Source organism: Herpailurus yagouaroundi, unplaced genomic scaffold (assembly GCF_014898765.1).
Source record: "Herpailurus yagouaroundi ecotype Mexico unplaced genomic scaffold, PumYag 142, whole genome shotgun sequence".
NCBI lineage: Eukaryota > Metazoa > Chordata > Mammalia > Carnivora > Felidae > Herpailurus > Herpailurus yagouaroundi.
In genome coordinates this window covers 22233759-22254395 of record NW_024412397.1, presented here as the reverse complement: position 1 = coordinate 22254395, position 20637 = coordinate 22233759, and the positions used below count along the sequence as shown (strand labels likewise).

The 20637-nt window shown below is 35.3% G+C and overlaps 1 protein-coding gene across 4 annotated transcripts in view; it reads left to right on the top strand.

Moving 5' to 3' along the window:
* Positions 1-20637, top strand: part of DCC (DCC netrin 1 receptor) — a 1147297-nt gene that overhangs the window by 855061 nt on the left and 271599 nt on the right. For all 4 annotated transcript variants that reach the window (XM_040478797.1, XM_040478799.1, XM_040478798.1 and 1 more), the window contains exon 12: positions 6676-6725. In XM_040478797.1, coding sequence (XP_040334731.1) covers positions 6676-6725 — 50 coding nt within the window. The remainder of the gene's footprint in view (positions 1-6675; positions 6726-20637) is intronic.

Sequence of the window (20637 nt, the reverse complement as noted above, 5' to 3'; positions counted from 1 at the left end):
ACCCTCCCCCAGCCTTTCCCCTTGTTCCTTCTCAGGCTCTACCCTTATTGGCTTGATAGCTCTAGGTGCTAGGTTGTCAATTCCTGATTGTCTGGTTTCCATTGTATGAGGGGTAGCCTATGGCCATACTTAGGTCTTTTGTCAAATTCCTGAGGGAAACCTGAAGGGAAAACCTGAAATCCAGAATGGGTGGGATCTGTTACATTCTTAAGAGGAACCTTATGCCTGAGGGGGCGTGCTGTGGTCAGACACTCCTCCCAGCATTGCTCCAAAATATGTGTTTTTCTCCACCCAGGGACCTCAGGTCCTATCCTTTCCCTCTCTGCCAATTTTATCCTGTCTTTTCCTATCATATTAGTAGGTTATCTTCAAACGTGGGACTACTCCTAAGAGTTCAAATTATTTTTGGGGGGTGGTTTCTTAATGTCTGTAAACACTGACACATTTGTGCATGTGTGTGGACTAATTTACATTGGTGTGCTTCTTTTTATTTCTCATTCTAAAGAGGAGCGGATGACTAAAGGTGTAAATGATGGACAGCCCTCCTATGTATACCTCTTAATTTGAAAATATGTCATAAGATTTAGGCCAAATAATCCATTATTTCAGGTATTAAAACTAAATATGAAAGTGCATAATTTTAGCTGTACCTTGCCCAACAAATGAAATATTAGACATATTTTCTTAAATGTCATAAAAGAGAGGAAGAACTCTTAATGAAAAAGATGGATTTGGCAAAGCAGTAGCAGAGGAAACTAGACATCTAAGAAAAGGATAATGAAATGTTGGGAAATTTAATGACAAGTGAAAATAAAGGACAACAGAGTATATGATGTGGGGCTAGTGGAAATTCAAGCAGGTGTAGAGATGCAGAGATGGCCTCTATGAATATTAAAAAGGCAACAAGCTATCTCTTTTCAGCAGTGGTTTCCATGTTGTTGTATATAATTCTATAAATTATTGATCTGCTGAATTTCAAGGGAAAAAAAGACTTTACCTTGTGATTCCTTAACCAATCCATCATTCTTTAATCTAGAAAAGTATCTGGGCGGATATTTCACACAATATCAGTGGAATGAGGAAGGTCATGCATGTTATTAAGGACAGTGCAGTGAAGACACAGGAGTGATGCTCATTTGCAATTTCAACTTAAAAAAATTTTTATGTAACACCACTTCAGCATCGTTTTTAATGCCCATCCATCTGATTCTGTTATTGAAGATGGAATAGAGTATTTATTGGCAGAATAAATTACTTCACAACTTATAATTATAAAAATAAAAGGAAAACAAATGAAAATGAATATTTTACATAATTTATGTAGATTTCATTCACACTCTGAACTGTAATACTGTGGCCTTATTCTCCACTTTGGTTTTAAATGTCATAAGTGAGAGAGATAGATTATTACTCATTAGTCCAAGAATGATTATCTCTAAGTGTTGTAACAGTTAGGACCTAGAAAATGCCTGTCACTAAATAAAAGGATTTCATGACCCTAACCCAGCAAGCATCATTGTACAAAGGATGCCAACTTCTCTTTATCGATGCATTTGATAGGAGAAAGCAGGAACTGAATGGCCCCTTAGAGTGGGCTCCTGAAACTTGTCTGCAATCTCCTTCACAATCAATTCATCTCTTTGGATTTCCAACAAAAACCCCTGCACTCTTGACTTTCTCTCTCTTATTATCCAGTCCCCTTCTTTTTGCTCCTGCTGATGTCTTCTCTCTGTTGAAGCTGCCCATGCTGTAGTCACACATCCTACAAAGATATATGTTTAATCACTTTTCATAGTCTGCTACTTTCTAGTCCTCAGTTGTAAAGCTGTCTTCTCCTTGACTTTCTGGATGTTATAAAAGGGAGATGTTGTGGAAATTAGATGAGCTAATCCATGTAAGCACCAAAAATATGAACATGGCATATATTTAAGTGTTCAATAAATATTATCTATGACAATGTACGTGTCACTTTTTCTCTGTATACTACACGTTCTTTAATGTTAAGAATGCTGTTATGTCCATCTCTGCATTCATCATCTCAGTAAATATTTACTGAATTAATCAGATAGCTAAGCCAAACAGTATAATTGTTTTTATGTGTAGACTTATCTTTAGAACTTTCCATTTATGTGACTAATTTAATAGATGACTGTGCCTAAATACATGCATGTTATTGAGGGTACCATGTTTCTTATCAGGTCAGAGGATAGCATAAAATTGATATTGGGACCAGAGAAAAATTAAATAAAAGCAAAAATGAAATACAAATAATGGGTTTTTTTCTGAATTAATTATCCCAATGGTCTTCCTGTTATGCTAAAATGCTTATAAAGATTTCTGTCCTGATAAGCTCTCATTCTAATTTAGCCTGCTTTAATTGTGTTTCTGGGAAGAAAAATTGTTTTTCATTCAAATCCCTCCACTTACTGTATCATTTGTATATAACGATCTGCTTCTTTAAACCCTTTGAGATGGGCATCAGATTTAGGCAGTCTAATAGCACGGAATGTAACTAGTTTTACCAATTTGTTCCCAAATATTTTCTCTTGAACCAGTTGATGAGTGTAGGTCATTAAAAGATTTTATGAATCAATTAATATTTATGAGCTTCCATGTCAGCTTGCTCTGTGCCCATAAGCAGAGGGACCCAATTTCATAGACAAGTTTAACTATAAGAATGTGCTTTTTACTGTTATCCCTGGTATTTATTGAGTACTTATTAGTACAAGGCCCTGTTCTAATCACTTTGCATTAATAATCTTTAATCCTTATGATGCTATGATTTTTTTCTACTTTACAGATGACAAAACTAATATTAGAAAGAGGTCACAAAAGCTAGCCTGGTAAGCAGCAGAGTCAGATCACAAGCTAGTAGGAAAAGAAGCAAGATTTAATGTGAAAAATCTTGAGTTTCCCTTATTCTATAATGAAGTTCTTATATCAATTGCTGAAAGTACAAAGCTCATAATTATATATGAATTATTTCAATCCATAAATTATGTGTACAGGACAGCACACATTTGGTAAGGGGAGGAACTCAAGTACCTGACTGTATGGAGATTGATTTACAAATGTGGGAACTTTATCTACTATACAGAATATATCATCATCATATGTATCAAATCAGCATGTTTCACCATATTGAGGGAGTTTCTAGACTGAATATCTCTGATCAGCCTTAACCAACCTATTATAAATGATAAATTGCTTGACATCTTGAAGAGAAAACAATGAACCATGGCTTTCCTCTTTGCTTCATGAGACAATGAAACATCTTGGGAAGTCAAATAAAGAAAAGCTCAAATAAATGTAGATCCTACTTCCTTCCACCAAGCATCTAATCCTATCTACTTTATCTATTTATGTCTCAGGAATATGGGAATTGATAGAGGGAGGGAGTGGGGTTTGACAACTAAAAATGCTGTAGAATAAACTCTCTACTTTTTTCCTGATTACATAAGTCAAGAACAGCCCATGTGCTAGAAGTTTGTGAAATTATATGATGGAGCACTTAGCATTTTTCAGTTGGTGCCTAGTTTAATTTTCAATGCTTTACAGCATAATTTAAATATGGATCATATTAAATTCTTCCTCATTGTGAGGATGTCAGTCTGTTTAGTTTTTCTGATCACACACATTGTTATTATTTCCAGCCTACTCTAATACTTCGTCTTTTACAAAAACAGAATGTAGAGATGGTCTTATTAAAGCCTCTGCATTCTTCCCTTTCCTGAAGACTGGGAATGTCCACAGGTCTGTGAAGGTAGTTTAGGGAAGTCCATTTCATTATTATAACATTTGAGAAGAGTCGAGAAGATAGGAAGTTTGCCAAATGCAGAAGAGCCCTTCTGACTATTTTAGCTATAGAGAAAAAAAATCTTAATATTTTAATCATAGTAACATGAACATAGAATATAAGATAAAGGAATGAAAATTTTGGAGATGAGTTTTAAAGGAAATTTAGCTGTAAAAAAAAAAGACTCTTAAAACTCCACGATAAAGGGCATCCAAATGTCAGCAAACATGTGAAAAGATGCTTCACATTACTGATCCTCAAGAAAAAGCAAATAAAAACACTACATACCTACGAAATGACTAAAATGGAAGAGATTCAGAAAAAATAAACGTTGGTAAGGATACGGAGATTCTGGACATTAGCTACATTCTTAGTGGGAGTGTAAATTGGTGGGACCACTTTGGAAAATTTTATCATATGTATATTTTTCCTTGTTTACATATGTAAAACCCCCATAGAGGTTTTACTTCTACCAGGATTTCCACTGCTAGGTGTATAAAGGTATATAAAGAAGAAAATGAGTGTAGTTGTTTGTCAAAAGACATGTACAAAAATTTTCATAGGAGATTTAGTCTCACAGTTTTAAATCTAAAGTAGTCGCAGGCCATTCATCAACAGAATGAGTAAATATAAAATAGAATAGTCATATAATATAATACGTAGGAGCAATAAAAGACAAACAGAAGTACCAAAACTACTGCTAGATGCAACAGATGAATGAATCTCAAGAAATAATAACGAGTAAGAGAAACCAGCCTAGAAATAATAACCGATTTCATTTTTAGTATGCTTAAAAGCAAGCTAAACTAATCGATGGTGTTAGAAGTCAGAATAGTGGTTACTCTTAGAAGGGTATTGATTGTGAGGGGACTCAAATGAACTTTCCAGGATACTATATATTCTAAATCTTCATCTAGGTGGTGTTTAAATGCGAACACACCCACACACATACAACTGTATCCAATCATGCATACAAGATTTGTGCATTATACTATATGTATGTTATACCTTAATTAAAAAAAATAAAACTGCAAAAAGAAAGCTTGTTATGACTAAAACTCTAAGTATGATAAAAAGTTTTATGGGGCGCCTGGGTGGCGCAGTCGGTTAAGCGTCCGACTTCAGCCAGGTCACGATCTCGCGGTCCGTGAGTTCGAGCCCCGCGTCGGGCTCTGGGCTGATGGCTCAGAGCCTGGAGCCGGTTTCTGATTCTGTGTCTCCCTCTCTCTCTGCCCCTCCCCCATTCATGCTTTGTCTCTCTCTGTCCCAAAAATAAATAAATGTTGAAAAAAAAAAATTAAAAAAAAAGTTTTATTATTTCTTATAATCTCTCTGTTAATTAATTAATTCAACGCATATTTGCTGAATGTGACACTCTTATTGATACTGAGGATTCAGCATCCAAAGAGGCAAAAATCCTGGTCCCTGTGGGGAATTATATTCTTTATTTGAAAAGAAATATAATATGAGCTAAAGTAAGTTGAATAATAAAATCTATTTATTAAATTATAAAATACTTTTTGAAAGGATTATTGACCTAATTCATGAAAATAAGACCAGTGAGTGTTATTTATCACAAACTACATTGGCCACAGCTTTTATCAAGTACTAAGATAAGAAGTTCAAAATCAAAACAAAGTGATTAAAATTCTTATGGTGTCCAGGAAGGTCCAAGAGCTAATATTTAAGTAAGTATTTGTTTTTTCATGTAATCATTGAGTCAGTAAATATTAGTTGAATGTCAGTTTGAAGGCTGTAAAGATTAATGAGACATATACCCTCATGGTGAATACTTTCAGAAAGTAAACTCAGAGTAGGGCATAATGAATTCAAGGGGAAAATACAAGTACCCTATAGAAATATAGATATTGTCCAAGTTCAAGTTAAAGAAGGGGCAATGTGACAGAAAATGGCCTTTAAATTCTTGAAAATGCTAAGAGCAATTCTTCTCTGTTAATCAATTTGTCATGAACAAATAGGGACTATATTTTACAGATTAACATATGTTAAGCATTTATTGAATGCTACTTTTATTTCTTTTGGGGGGCGAAAAACATTGTTTATGATTTATCCAAGACATCTAGGATAGTGTCTTACACATAATAGCTGTTCAGCGAATGGTTGTCTTTGAATTATTCACAAAATAGAATATTCACTTTTTGATATAGTAAATATTTATTACAAGTATTATAAAGAAATTTGTATATATTCTTCCTTTTCCCATGAAGGAATTGGGCAATCGAAATGCAAGCAAGAGAAAAAAAAAAACAAAAACAGAAAATCTACAAAGAAAAATAAACTGCCTTTTTTGTTCCTGGAATTGACTCACTGAATGTTATTTGATAACTTGCTTGCATCTGTGACACATAGGTTTAATTACATACAGATAAAAAGAGGGATGTATTTCATCTTTTCTCTTTTTAAGAGATAATAAAGATTGCATTAAGGGGATTAAGCAACATGACTGACCATTAGAATGACATATTTTATAATAAAACCATGCAGATCCTGAAATGCACAACGTCTTAAGCCTTTAAAACCACTCCAGGAAATCTCCGGTGTGTTTTTATTGGCTTCTCTGGGAAGGTAATAATAAGAAAGCTGTAATTAAATGGCAGTGTATGGTATCACGGCAGGTGCTTTCTTACCAAACAGTTTTGGGGGCTCCCTATATGGATAACTGGCCTACCAAGTAAGAACAAATAAACAGATGCAGTTATTTTCCATCTCTCCAGGAAAATTTTGAAGTGCCACCTGGATCAGCCTACCTAATTATCATCATGAACTGTGAAAGTCATGCTTTCTTTTTTCACAGAGGGTTGTTGTTTCTCTTTTATGACTTTGGCAGTAACCACCTCACCTTGTTTTATTCCTTTTAGTGCCAAGTGCCCCGCCTCAGAACATCTCCCTGGAAGTAGTTAATTCAAGGGTAAGTCATGGAAAGTTTCACTATTTCAGCACTTACATGTGTAATTTTCACTTACCCATTCATTCACCTTCTTGGGAGGCAGGGTGGTTTCCGTGTGAAGAAATGTTCCAGAACAGCACAGGGAGTGAGTGGCATTGATTCCACATCTTCTTCAACCACACTTGAATTAAAGGGAACATTTGTTTACTAACAGCACACAATTTTATGAATGTGACAGTGATTAAAGTCTATTCCATCAGGAAACAAAGATGTCCATTTACCTATAGTGGCTACATAGGACATAATGTGTTAGAGCACTTGAATGAAGAAATGAACATCTTCACGTTGAGAGAGGTGGAATAGAGACTTTGCTTCCTGACAGATTAGTTAGAATGGAATATTTTATCATAATCTCTATTTTTTACTTGTAAATATATACATTGAAGGCCCTTCTTGAGGTCCAATAAGGTTATATTTATGAAACCTGGATGAAACCTGGATGGATAAAGTGTTATCCATTGATTAGTGTTTTCCTGGCCTGGAAAGTTGATATAACTTTCAAATGGACTTAAAGTAAGCTAGGTATAGCTGAAGATAAGGAACCTAATGCCAGAAATCAGTTTGCTAGAAACATCTCCTTATTTCAAGTGTGCCTTGGGTTTGAAAATCAGCTAAAGCCATATAGTACAGTGAAGCAAACAAGGGTTGGTTTGGCTTGACTCTTTCATCGCTTGGTTGTGTGCTCTCAGGGAAATAATTTCACTATCCCTGAACCTCACTGAGTGGAGGCGGGGCCGGGGGGGGGGGGCAGCCTAACTGGTGTCTAAGCTCTGGAAGACAGCAGGGAAATTATAGGAGTCTTAGAGAAAGTCATACTCTAGTTTTTATCCTAGCTTTCTCTTTTAATACCTGTATGTGATCTTAGAAAAGTCTCTAACCTCAACAAACCTCAGTTTCTATACTCATGTAATTTGAATGTTAATGCTTTCCTTATTGATTTATCATGAGGAAGTAGTAATATAACATATACATAGGATCTAACTTTGTGTCGGTAGCTATTACTTCCCTCAACGTACAATTCCTTGCCAAATTTTGCAGAAATCTCTGATGAAGCCCTGTTTTGTGACTTTGAACAGATTTGCCTCTGTCAAATAAATTTGTCTTTTGGAACATGTGAAATGTCTCTAAAATTGTTAGCCTCTTTTATTTTTAGTCCCTATATTGGATAAGAACTAGTAAAACACGTTTAAAATTAAAAGGAGTAAAATAAGTGAATTTAGAAAAAAAAAAGCTAAAGGAAAATAACCAGAGATAAGTATTCCCTAAAAACTATATTTTTATTGGCAACAACATTAAATGTTTTACAGATGCACCATTCAAATTAAGAGAATGCCAAACCATAGTCAAGTAGATTTTTACAATTATTGTAGGTTGTTAATGAGTGAAATTTGGAAAACACATTTTGATTCTATTGTTTTAATTACTTATTTTTATCAGAGTTCTCACCTGCCTCACATCTTTCCTCCAAGACAGAACATAGAAATTGATACAAGCTATTTATGTGTATGTATGTGTGCTCTTATTCCATACAGTCTACTCTAGTAAAAGATGAATGTTTTCTTCTGAAATGTGAAGAAGGCATTATTGAATGACCTTGGATGCTGACTACATTTAAATATGGATTTTTTTTTTTACCTCCCTCAAAGGGGAATTCCTGTTTCACAAAATTGGATTTTCAACTGATTTCTATATGTATATACAAATATCCCAACCTGTCCTTTTCTATAATATGCAATGCTTGCAACGACCAAATATAAGCACTCCTGTTTCTATCCTCTTGAGGTTATATCTGGAACATTGCACTGCTAGAAAATTTAACTTGTTCATTAGCTTTTTAGAATGAATACAGCAGGCCCAGGCACTGGAAAGCCTCTCCTTGTCTTTTTTATCTTATTTCCTAGCTTTTATGGAAATATAAATTATGAATTTGGATTATTCTTGGATTGTTACCAAGGAGAAAGAAACTAGATGGCAAAAACACTTTTGTTTTGTTTTTATTCCCGATGATGATGAGGAAAAAGACAAACACAATATTATATTTTGATGTTCTTATGTTTGAAACAAAAGAAAAGTTCTCAAATATATTAATATTTACCCCTGGCTATTGCCATTTTAAGAAACAAAATTTATTTAAAAAGGAATATTTTAGTTATGTAAGTAGTATTATTATCTTTAAACTAAAAGAATTAAACATTTATGTCATTCATTTTACTTGAGGTTTCTATTTAATATAGAAGGAACAGAGCCATATTTAAAATTTTTTATTCTAGGGGCGCCTGGGTGGCGCAGTCGGTTAAGCGTCCGACTTCAGCCAGGTCACGATCTCGCGGTCCGTGAGTTCGAGCCCCGCGTCAGGCTCTGGGCTGATGGCTCAGAGCCTGGAGCCTGTTTCCGATTCTGTGTCTCCCTCTCTCTCTGCCCCTCCCCCGTTCATGCTCTGTCTCTCTCTGTCCCCCCCAAAAAAATAAACGTTGAAAAATAAAATAAAATAAAATTTTTTATTCTATATAACATTGCAATTACGGAACATAACTCATTTTTTTACTGACAGTCAATGAGAATTGACTGGTGGTGTTAATATCTGTGCACACAGATGGCTAGGATTTCTTTCTTTTTTAGGTTTATTTATTTTGAGAGAGATAGAGAACATGCACACATGTGTGGGGGAGAGGCAAAGAGAGGGAGAGAGAGAATCCCAGGCAGGCTCTGCACACGTGGGACTCAAACTCACAGATCATGAGATCATGAGCTGAGATGAAGTCAGATGCTTAACTGAGCCACCTAGGTGCCCTGATGGTTAGCATTTCTGTACATAAAAGTGAAAATTCACTTCAGTGAATGGTATAAATGACCATTTACATGGTATAAAATGGCCATTTAAATGACCATTTATATGGTATAAAATGGCCATTTAGAGGTACTTGTTAAGGTTCTGGCTCCCAGTAAGCCAATAGGGCTGAGAAATCCTGTTTTAGATTATGTCAATAGTAAGGTTCTTACACATTTAGATAAAAGAACCAAAAGAAATTATGTTACTTTATTGTCCTTAAAACCCCCATACAGCAGATTACCTTTATAAAGCTATAATCATAGAACAGATTTGATTCTCTTTCTGCAAGCTAACAATGAACACAAATTTTGTTCTGAAGAAATGGCTTTACCTATAGATACTAGATTTTAGGTAATAATGAGTCATGATTGTGTGGTTATTTCTCATACTAAAATTTCTTTACAAGAAATAACATCTTCATTAAAAAAGAGAAAATCATGGTTTACACTATGGACTTTAAAATGTAACTGTTTTATTGGGAAAACTTTATAATAATTTTCTTAAGATTTTACTTTGAAATTCAATTATTATTTGAAGAAGTAAATTTTTTTAATTTTTTTAATGTTTATTTTTGAGAGAGAGATAGAGATAGCGTGAGCATGAGTGGGGGAGGAGCAGAGAGAGAGAGGGAGACACAGAATCTGAAACAGGCTCCAGGCTCTGAGCTGTCAGCACAGAGCCCAACACGGGGCTCAAACTCACAAACCATGAGATCATGACCTCAGCTGAAGCCGGACGCTCAAATGACTGAGCCACCCAGGCACCCCTGAAGAAATAAATATTACAACTTAATTAGTTGGCTAGAATATAAAGCCTAAATTTGTATAGTCTTGGAAGGGCTTATGTTGGTACTTAACCATTTTCCTATGTTCCAATACAAAAGTTCTGAGAATAAGAATATTTAGAGAATGCTAGAATTCAGGATGCTGGGCCCTGGTGCTAGCTCTTTGAGATCTTAGAAAGTCAAGATTAGTTTCATCGATTCATTCGACATTTACTGTGTACTTATGATATATCTACTATGTACTGTATACATACACACATGCATTTATACATACATACACACTGCATATACACCTACTATACATATCCAGTCTCTGCCTTCATGGAATTAATAGTTTAATAGGGAAACATATGAGAGAAAATTCACTTTTAATCTAACCAAATTTGATCTATTATAACTCCTCAAAGTTGACATTATTTTCTCACTGTTAACATGAGAGGGTTGGAGAGACAATCTCTAAAATCTTGTATGGCTCCAAACATCTATTACTGAAATATCACTTGTTAGGCCTTTTCTCAATCATTTTATCTTTACAGAATTAGAGAAAATTGCACAAGTATATTGATTAAAGTATACTGGACTCAATTCACATGTGTTCAGATTATTTATTGACTGAGACTATAGGCTGGTTACAAAGAATGAAATAAAAAAATAAACAAAATCCAGTATATCATCAGGCATGGATTCTTGTTCAGGTTGAGGTTTTTTTTCATGTATAATAGTGGTTTCCTCTCATTATATCTTTGCACCTCTCTAGTGTTGAAATTCTTATCCTTGGATACCAGGTACATCTATGTGGATGTAATTTTTTTTTTGCATTCCGGAAGCTAATACCCAGTTAGTCACTCACTGTTTGATAATGTGTGTGATGTCTTAATTGCAACAGTAGAAAAGGGACTGGTGTCTTCTTGTGTCTTAGTTCCTCACTCCCCTGTGTGTCAGCATATTTTGGCATGCTTAAGTAACTTGAAAATTAGTTTACTGATCATTCAAATCCCTTTACTTAAACACTACCCAAAGGGAGAATTAAAACAGCAATTTCCAACTCCAGAAAACATACTGATTTTCGCCCCAGATATTTTAACATCTTTTTTTCTTTCTTTTCTCTTTTTCTTCCTTTCTTTTCTTTCTGGAAAAACAAAACAAAAAGTGACGTGGAGATAATCTAAGTGCTGTGTCACTGGGTAACCTCAGAGGGGTCTGCTTCTGAAGATGTGGTGTGACAGAATGAGTTTGACTAAGGTCTCTGTCTCCTGTCATTGGACTGGTTCTCTTATCAACAGAACTTGATAGTTAGGTGGACAGCTGAATGAGTCATTTGCGTTTGACTCCCAACTGGGATACCCACTTGTTAGGGACTGTGATGGAAATTGTAAAAGTGAGGAAAGGGGAAAGAGGAAGAATGAAAAACAAAGAGCTGGTGTGAGTTATAATATTTATTTGCAGATCCTCTGTGCCCCCTCCCCCCCACCCCGGCCCCGATTTCAGGTTTCTTCTCTTGGCTGTCCACAGGGCACTTAAATTCGTACCACTCTCTACTGTATCTCATCTCCCCTGAACACATACTGCTCACACAGGTGTTCTAGATCCTGTTCTTCAGTCTGACCATGCTTCCTGTGAATGCTGATCTCCCCCTTGTATGTTGCACATAGGCATAAGTCTCAGATATCTCGTGAAAACAAACTTTTTGTTTGTTTCGCTCCCTGTCATCCTAAATCCTTCATAAAATACACTTTGGCCACTGAGTTATTTGGAGCCAGAGCCCTGAGTCCTCCTCCAACATATACAGTTGGTTTCTGAAATGCATTTAATGTGGAGACAGAGGACATACAGGAGAACTTAGGTGATTCATACCATGCAAAGATAAATTAGAAACTGGTATTTACAATAATGTTTACATTCCAAACTTCCCACTGGGGTTTTTAATCATAATACACAGAGAATTTCTGCTTGATTAGAGTGTGTGGTCCAGTTATTCATCAATTCAATTCAAATGGATATAGATCTCTTATATTTATTTCAGTTATTTTTCACTGATGCCTTACACGAGTGTTCTTTGAGCATAGATAATGTGACTGAAATGATCTTGGGAAGGGTCTGAGGGTAGGAGCCTAACTATAAGGAAGACAATGTTTTCTAGTATTTCTTATAGTCTAGCCTTTCTGGTTTTGCCTAGAATTTGTAGAATATGCTCGCTATAAGTTTAATGTTGTGTTAAAATCAGACACCATGAAATAATTCATGAGAAGTCCCTCAAGAATAAAACTATTTGGTCTGTAATTTGGAAGGAACCCATCTTCAGATATCTGTTATCCTGCTTACATTAAAAAAAAGGTACATTTTATTGTAGTAAAATACATATAACATAAAATTTGCCATTTTAACAATTTTTAAGTGTATGGTAAGTGACATAAGTACATTCATATCAATGTGAGATCATCACCACCATCCACTCCCAGAATGCTTTTTATCTCCTCAAATTGAAACTTTCCCCATTAAATAATAATGGCCCATTTCTCCAAGGCCAAGGGCCCTTTCTCCAAGGCCCTGCCAACTACCATGCTACTTTCTGCGACCTGACTTGTTTTATAAAAAATGAGTGGACTGATTCATGAAAAGAAATGTGATTGCCTTTTACTTTATCTTAATAGAGAAATGAGAAGACTCTTAAAGTTTTATATCTTCACAGGGAAATGAAGGATCTAATGAATCATAGTAGTCAAGAATATAGGCAGATGCTTTAATTGGCTGGGAAGAAATACCTCACTTCCATTATTGATACTGCTTTCAGAATACTTCTGTTTCCAAGGTCCCACGTTTATGAATTATTTTTTTAAAAATGTACTAACAAAACCAACTGGCATAGTTAATAATAAGGAACCAGAAATAGGTGCATGGGATTGTTCTGGAATGACTCTGAAAACATGATTTGGTCACCAGGATCAATTTCATATCCCATCACAATTTAGCTAGTAAGCCAGTAGCTAAATTGATCCTTTGATTTTCTTTTGGAGTTCCAATAAATCAACAGTTTCCATCTTTTTTTTTTTTCCCTAGTGAAAACACAGTGAATGGATAAACTCTGATGGGAAGGATATTAGGAGAGTAAAAATAAATAAATAGCCAATTTTTAAATAATTTAAATGCACCATGACAATTTAAATACATTCTGTAAATAAGCTGAATAAGAGAATACACCATAAATTCAAAACATATCTTCGTATCACACTATCATTCATTCTCTTAGAGCTGTTCTTAGAGAGTACTGACTCATGATACTTTCCCCAGCAATGATGTTGTATGGTTAAAAAGTTGTGTGAAATGTAAGTCCCCTATTAGAGATACTAAAGGCTGTGAAAAGTATTTAACTCTGTTTTGGTCAAATGATTTCTTTATAGATGCCTTTTATACTAAACACTATCTTTAAAACTTTTCCATGTTACTTATCTTGGTAATATCATACACATTCCAAACAACTATGTAGTCCATAAGTTGAGCTAACTCATCCCCACAAAATTAATTTAAAATAAAAATATAGGGGTGCCAGGTGGCTTGGTTGGTTAGGCAACTGACTCTTGATTTTGACTCAGGTCATGATCTCACAGTCAGGAGATTCAGCCCTGTGTTGGGCTCCAATTCAGAGTGGAGATTTTCTTTCTCTCTTGCTCTTTGTCCCTGCCCCACTTGTGTTGTCACTGTCTCTCTCAAAAATAAATACACTTAAAAAAATAAAATAAAGTAAAACTATAAATTAAGTATAAAAAGAAGAAAAACTAAATTTATAAAAAAACTAGAAACAAATCTAGGAAGAGTCTTTACAAAGTGTCTATGTGCATAACTATGGAATATGGAGTTGAGAATGACCCATGACTTCTCTGACAGGATTTGAATAAATTAGAGGCATGATTAAATCTCCATATCTAGGGGTGCCTGGGTGGCTCAGTTGGTTAAGCATCTGACTCTTGATTTCAGCTCAGATCATGATCTCAGGGTTCATAAGGTTCAAGCCCCATATTGGACTCCAGGCTGACAGCCTACTTGGGATTCTCTGTCTCTCTCCCTCTCTCTCTCTGCCCCTCCATACCACACACATGCACTTGTTCTCTTTTTCTCTCTCTCTGTCTCTCTCTCTCTCTCTCAAAAAAATCTCCACATCTATATAAACTTTTTATAATGTAAACAGGATTACAAAAACATTTTCTAGAATGTTTCAAATACTTACATGTATCATTTTTTGTTGTTGTGTGTTTGGGGGTTATTGTATTTTGTTCTTTCCAAATTTATTCTCATTACTGCCATCTAGGATACCTGCAGAAAGGATTTGGAGAAACAGACTAAAATATATGGTAAAATACCACCCTCTTGGGAGTTCTAGCCCCACTTTAATATCACCTTGTAATTTGTACTTCATCACACACATTTCTAATGGCTCCATTTCTGGTTGACTCTGAAGGCAAAGCTCACTTTAGCCTCCCCATGAAGTTTAATGAGATTTCCCTCAAGTCATACATTTTTGAAAAGTGGGAGGTTTAATAATGGGCCTAAATTAAATGAACCTAGGTCTAGTGATAAGATCTCTGATTTTAATTTAGTTCAAGGAAGTTGCCCTTATGGTTGGAATGGTTGATTAGTTAGAGGACATGAATAGATTCAGTCCTACCAGTAGTGATTTGAATTTAGAGATGTTGAAACATTCACTTACATGCAAAAAACTTAATTTACTTGTCTAACTTAAAATATTGATTACCTTAGAAAACAACTGTTAAAATACAAATCCTTCATCTGAAATATTTAAGACATTAGCATGAGTTATTTTAATTAACATTTTGATACATATTTAAGAAGCACCTAATTCTAACAATAATAATGCCGGTAACTAACTTTTCAGCAGGTATTCTGTGCCTGGCAAGGCGCTAACCACTTAAAATACTATTTTATTTACTTCTTTTATAATAACCCTATAAGTTCTAGTTGTTAAACTTATTACTGGAATATTAACTTTGAACTGAGCTTATTACTGGAAAAGCTACAACGAAGGCAGCCAAATCTCCTCTTTTCCTAGAGCTTACGTAAATTCAAATACAAGGAGGCAGGTTAATAAGCAAACAAAGGATTGAACAATTAACACAAGAATAAGTTATGTGAAGAAAACTAAACACAATAATATGATAGAGAAGCACCAAATTTAAATCAGATTTCAAGGAAAAGCCTTTTAAGAAAGTCACACGTGTTGAATTCAGGAATATGAAAACGGCCAGTTTGTTTGTTTGTTTGTTTGTTTGTTTGTTTGTTTGTTGCACATTTAGGATAAGGCATTCCACATAAAGCTCATAGCTAGTTCAAAAACCTTGGCAGGGGAACTGTCCGTGCATGATTGAAATAACAGTCATACGCATGGATCACAGATCTCTGGGTCAGAGCCAGATCGTGTGGGGCTTTATAGGGCATGCTGAAAATTAGAATTTCATTCTGTGGATGATGAAAAGAGTTTTGAAAGGGGAGTGATCTCTTTTTAAAAGATCACATTGGCTGCTGTGAGGAAAATTATTGGGGATGGGCAGAGTAGAAGCAGGGACACCGTTTAGGAGACAATTGAGTAATCTGTATGAGATGATTGTAGCTGGGACCTGGGAGTCATTACAGCCGATGAAGAGAGAAATGGGAAAAATCATGATGTGTGTTGCATTTAGAACCAATAAGATTGGCTAATGGATTGGATATAAAGGGCAGGGGAAAGAGAAGGATCAAAGATAGAGACTAGATCTTTGCTACAGGAAATGAGTGCGCTGTGGGGCTGTTTAATGAGATAAGGATGAGTGCAGAAAAAGATTGGTTTAGACGGAACAATCAATTAGTTTTTGGACATTTTGAATTTGAGATAAGTACTGGACATACAATTAGGGATGTCAATCATGTAGACAATCAGGCATATGAGACCAGAGGTCTGATGACAGGTCATTACAGGATATATAAATTTAGGAGTTACTGTCATATCAATGACACCTAGGGAGAGATTATAGTTAGAAAACCAAATGGCTGAATCTTGGAACACTGCACATTTAGTGATTGGACAGATGAGAAGGAGCAAGAGTGGTAAGAGAAAACAAAGAGGGATGGTGTCACAGAAGATAGAGTGCTGCCAACTATGTCAGTGCTGATGAAAAATAGAGTAAAATAATGACGGCAATGCGACCACTTGGGAAGGAGCATGAAAATGGAGAGAAAGGCGAGGGTACTGCAGAGTGTGACCGCAGATGATGTTTTTGTGGAGTTTTGTTCTGCAGTGCAACAGGAAATGAATGGTAACTTTAGGGCATGGTAGGCTTGAAAGAGGTTTTACTGCTTGTTTTATTTATTTGCTGTTGTTGTTGTTTCCTTTTTCAACATAAGGGATACTGCAACTTTTGCAAGTAATGCAGCATAGAGGGGAAAATTAGTGATGCATCGTAAAGAGTGGAAAATTGCAAGAGTGCAATCTTTCCTATGGGCAAGAAGGTAGAGGATCCAGCATGTAGGCGGAGGGGAGTCAATGCTTCAGTGTTGGTAAGGTGAGCGAAGGCAGAGGGAGTGGGTGTGGATGCGGTTATATCATTTTGCAGGCAAGAGGAGAAGTAGAACAAAAGGTCTTCACCAACGTGTGAAGTCTTGAAGGATCAAGTATTGAGAGTTTGAAGACGAGGGACACGATGAGAAATAGTTATTTCAGGCTGTAGAAAAGAGAATCATAAAGTACATGAAATTATAATTGCTGAGCAGTGTGTGTGGCCTGGCCATTTGAGATTTGTTGTCATGAATTTAAAGTGAAATTAGCCAACACAATTGTGTTTGTTTTCCTCTCTCCAGGGTGGTTGCTTGGTTGCTGGCCTGGGGTAGGCAGATAGTTGGGTTTTATTTTGTTTGGAGTTTGCCACGGGAGAAGAGATAGAGTGACTTAAGAGGTTTTGCCAGGGAGTCATTAAAATGAATACTCACTTCTTCAAAGCTAAGGCAGAAAAAGAGGGTATAGGAGCAGGGGTGATGGATAATGAAAAAGTGGTTTAAGTCAGTGGATTGTATCAATATCTCCATTTTTCCAGAGAGACCACTGAGATTTAGAGAGGCTCAGTAATGAGCCATGTTGCCACACAGGGAGGAAGTGACTGCACTAAGATTTGAACCTCGGCTAGGGTTGTTGGTCATTTGGCCACTTCCTCCTATATATAGGGCCTTGTAAGAGAAGGAGTTCAAAATAAGCTTTGACTTCAAATAGTTTAGTTTCTCAATGGGATTAGTGCCCATGAAGAAGGTAAGGTCTAGATCAGAAGCTGGAAGATGAGTTCACCCATCCAGTGAACAACAGAACTATGTGTGGAAACCATGGAAAGAGGTGGGTGTAAGTGTCAAGACGGGAGACCTTTTAAGAAGGGGATTCAAAAAGACATGCCCCTGGATTCCCAGTTTCTCCTGGGCTGAACCTATCTGCAAGATTCTATTTCTTGCAACCATGTATTTCTCCCTGATGAGTCTAAAAAAACACCTAAGAGGAGCTGTGTGACCTTGCATCTGCTACCTTTTAAAACTAACACATAATATGCTTATTTTCTAAATGTCAATTCATAGATAATGATTTAAAGTTAGGAGAGCCTCCTGAAGAGTTTTAATAGTTGTGTTCATATGAGAATTCAATAATTTCCTAAATACAAGCTTCAAAGTAAAGCTTTAGCAAGTTAAGTTACCTGACTGGCAATGCATGGAATTCTTACCAGGTTGTACTGTTTGGTTTACAGTTTAAGTCATTCAAGTGGTTTATAATTATTTGTGCACTAGGGGATAAAAAAGCACCAATATAATAAATATTTTTTTCACATCGTAGATGAAATCACAAAACATTGATCTCAATTTCCTTTCAAAATCTAATCGTTTGAAAAGAGCATTTATTTCCAATATTCAATCCTTAAACTTTCTTAGTGTGAGATCAACCGATACACTAGAGATGAGAATGGAAATACTAAAAAGAGGTGCTATACATAATATCTACTAACTACTCAGACATTCTTCTCACACTGATGATATCCATTTTTTAACTGATTTCCTTAGATCTAAAAAGAACTCTGAAAATAAGTGTAACATTTATAAACTTATCAACTATAAGTTGATCTTAAAAAGAAATTCTTAAAAAGAATTTCTAAATCTCCTGAAAAGAAACTCTAAAGATGTCTTTCTTCCCAATACACACGGCAATATTTTCCTGATGAGCAAAAGCACCTTATGATAAGGGAATATGTAAAGCAAGTATTTTCTACAAATTAATATAGAAATTTATGTGCATAAAGGTGTAGTCACCCCAGCTGTATACCTCTCCAAATTATTTATACAATCTTAAAGACTTCTGGAATTTCCAAATGTAATTCTGGTTTTTCCGGAATTCCAAGTTCTAGAGTACACTTATTAATGAAACTTTGAAAGGGAAAAAAAAATGAGATCACAGAGAAGAGCTTTACTTCAGCTCTCAAGGTTCGTTAGCAATAAAATAAAACTTGTGATTGATTGATTGATTTTTAGCAGCAATGGTCTAGAACCATTAGGAGATGTATGTTAGATTCAGAGAAAATGCAGATCAGAACACTTGCCATACATTTTATTAGCAAGCATGTTAATTTTAAAAATAAACAAAACTAAACCAAAAGGGCATAAATTAGATGAGAAACCTAGAGCAAGAGCAAATGTTCCCAGGTAATAGTGCAACTATCTAAATAAGAGTATTATTTTCAGATATAGCTGCTTTAGCAACCAAACTAAGTCTTTTCTATCATTGCCCTGAAGTCATTTTACTTTAATCTCATTAGAAAGCCCACTAACATTACATAATTTGAACATATACTCTCAATAACACTGAACACTGAAATCTATTTATTTATACATTTATTATGTTGCTTTTTCAAATAGAAAATGATAGCTTCCATTAATTGTCCAAAGCTGTCCAAAACATCACTCAGTCCACTGGAAAACTCTCCACGAGAAGTTGACAATCTAAAAGGGTAATTATCCTTGTGTTTCATAAACATTTTAAGAAAATACCCTACATATTGTATTGAATAGAGATGGACTTTTCAAATCCATTGAAAAGTATGTAATAGTAGGTTAAAAAGTGTAGACCAATTTAATATTTTCAGGAAATTAACTTATGATCATATTACATATCTAATCTTCATAGAACTAGGAGAAATTGCTTGTGTCTTCTACAAATTCCTTTGTTCCAAAGCAAACAAGAAATTCTTTTTTTTTTTTTTTTTTGGTAATAACTCAAGTTCCTCCTATCTAAGCATTTCTCATACTTCAGAGAAATACATTTGGCAAACCATTTTGTGTTTTAGCTGAGAGGCAGTATCTATTAACTAGATAGTTGTCCATTTTATTTTTACATGGATAAAGTTGAAGAGACACACACAGAAGGGATTTATATGAGAAGAAATGCCCCATACTGACTTTAAATAAAACTCGTATTTTAAAATAGGAAGCTGACTGTAGATTTTTATCTTTTATGCATAGATGAATGTAAATGTTGCAAAGAATATATATGTCGATGTCCATGACTGTAGTATCAACATGTACTTCTACAGAGATGTCTATATTTCAACATTTCCAAGTTGAGAGGGATATTTTTGTACCTCAAAGAAAGAAAAAACATATTTGTTTTTCATTTAGATGCTAATGTACATAATTCTCTTGATGAAGTCAAATATAATGACATTGAAAGGAAACATTCCAGTTCAAAAAAAAATCCAAATGCTTTCTTAGTTTGGGAGTTTTATTAGAGAAAAGGGAACAAAAAATTTTAAAAATTGTTTCTTTCATAATCCTGTGTTATTTTTGTGTGTGTGTTTATTCATTTGTGCATGCATTTATTCATATATTTGCTTAATAATAAATATTCATTGGGTATATACCACGTGACAGACTAGGTAGACGCTTATGCTCTGCCAGTTTAAAAAGAGGCCTCCCTGGTTGCTTGTCAGTCAGGAAACCTCAACACCTCCATGAGCAGTGGCAATGAATGAGAAACTCTGACAAGTGACAGCATCTGACATCGAATAGAGTTTCTGTTCTTATACAAGAAATTAACTTCTCCACCTGTGATAATGGCGGATGCTTGCCCCTTGCCTATTGTATAGGGATGATTGGGACATTTTTAGACTATACTTAGCTTTGATATAGTCAGAGATGTTCTGGGTTGATGGACAAGAGGCCAGGTCTGTGAAGCTGAACGTGAGCTACAAATG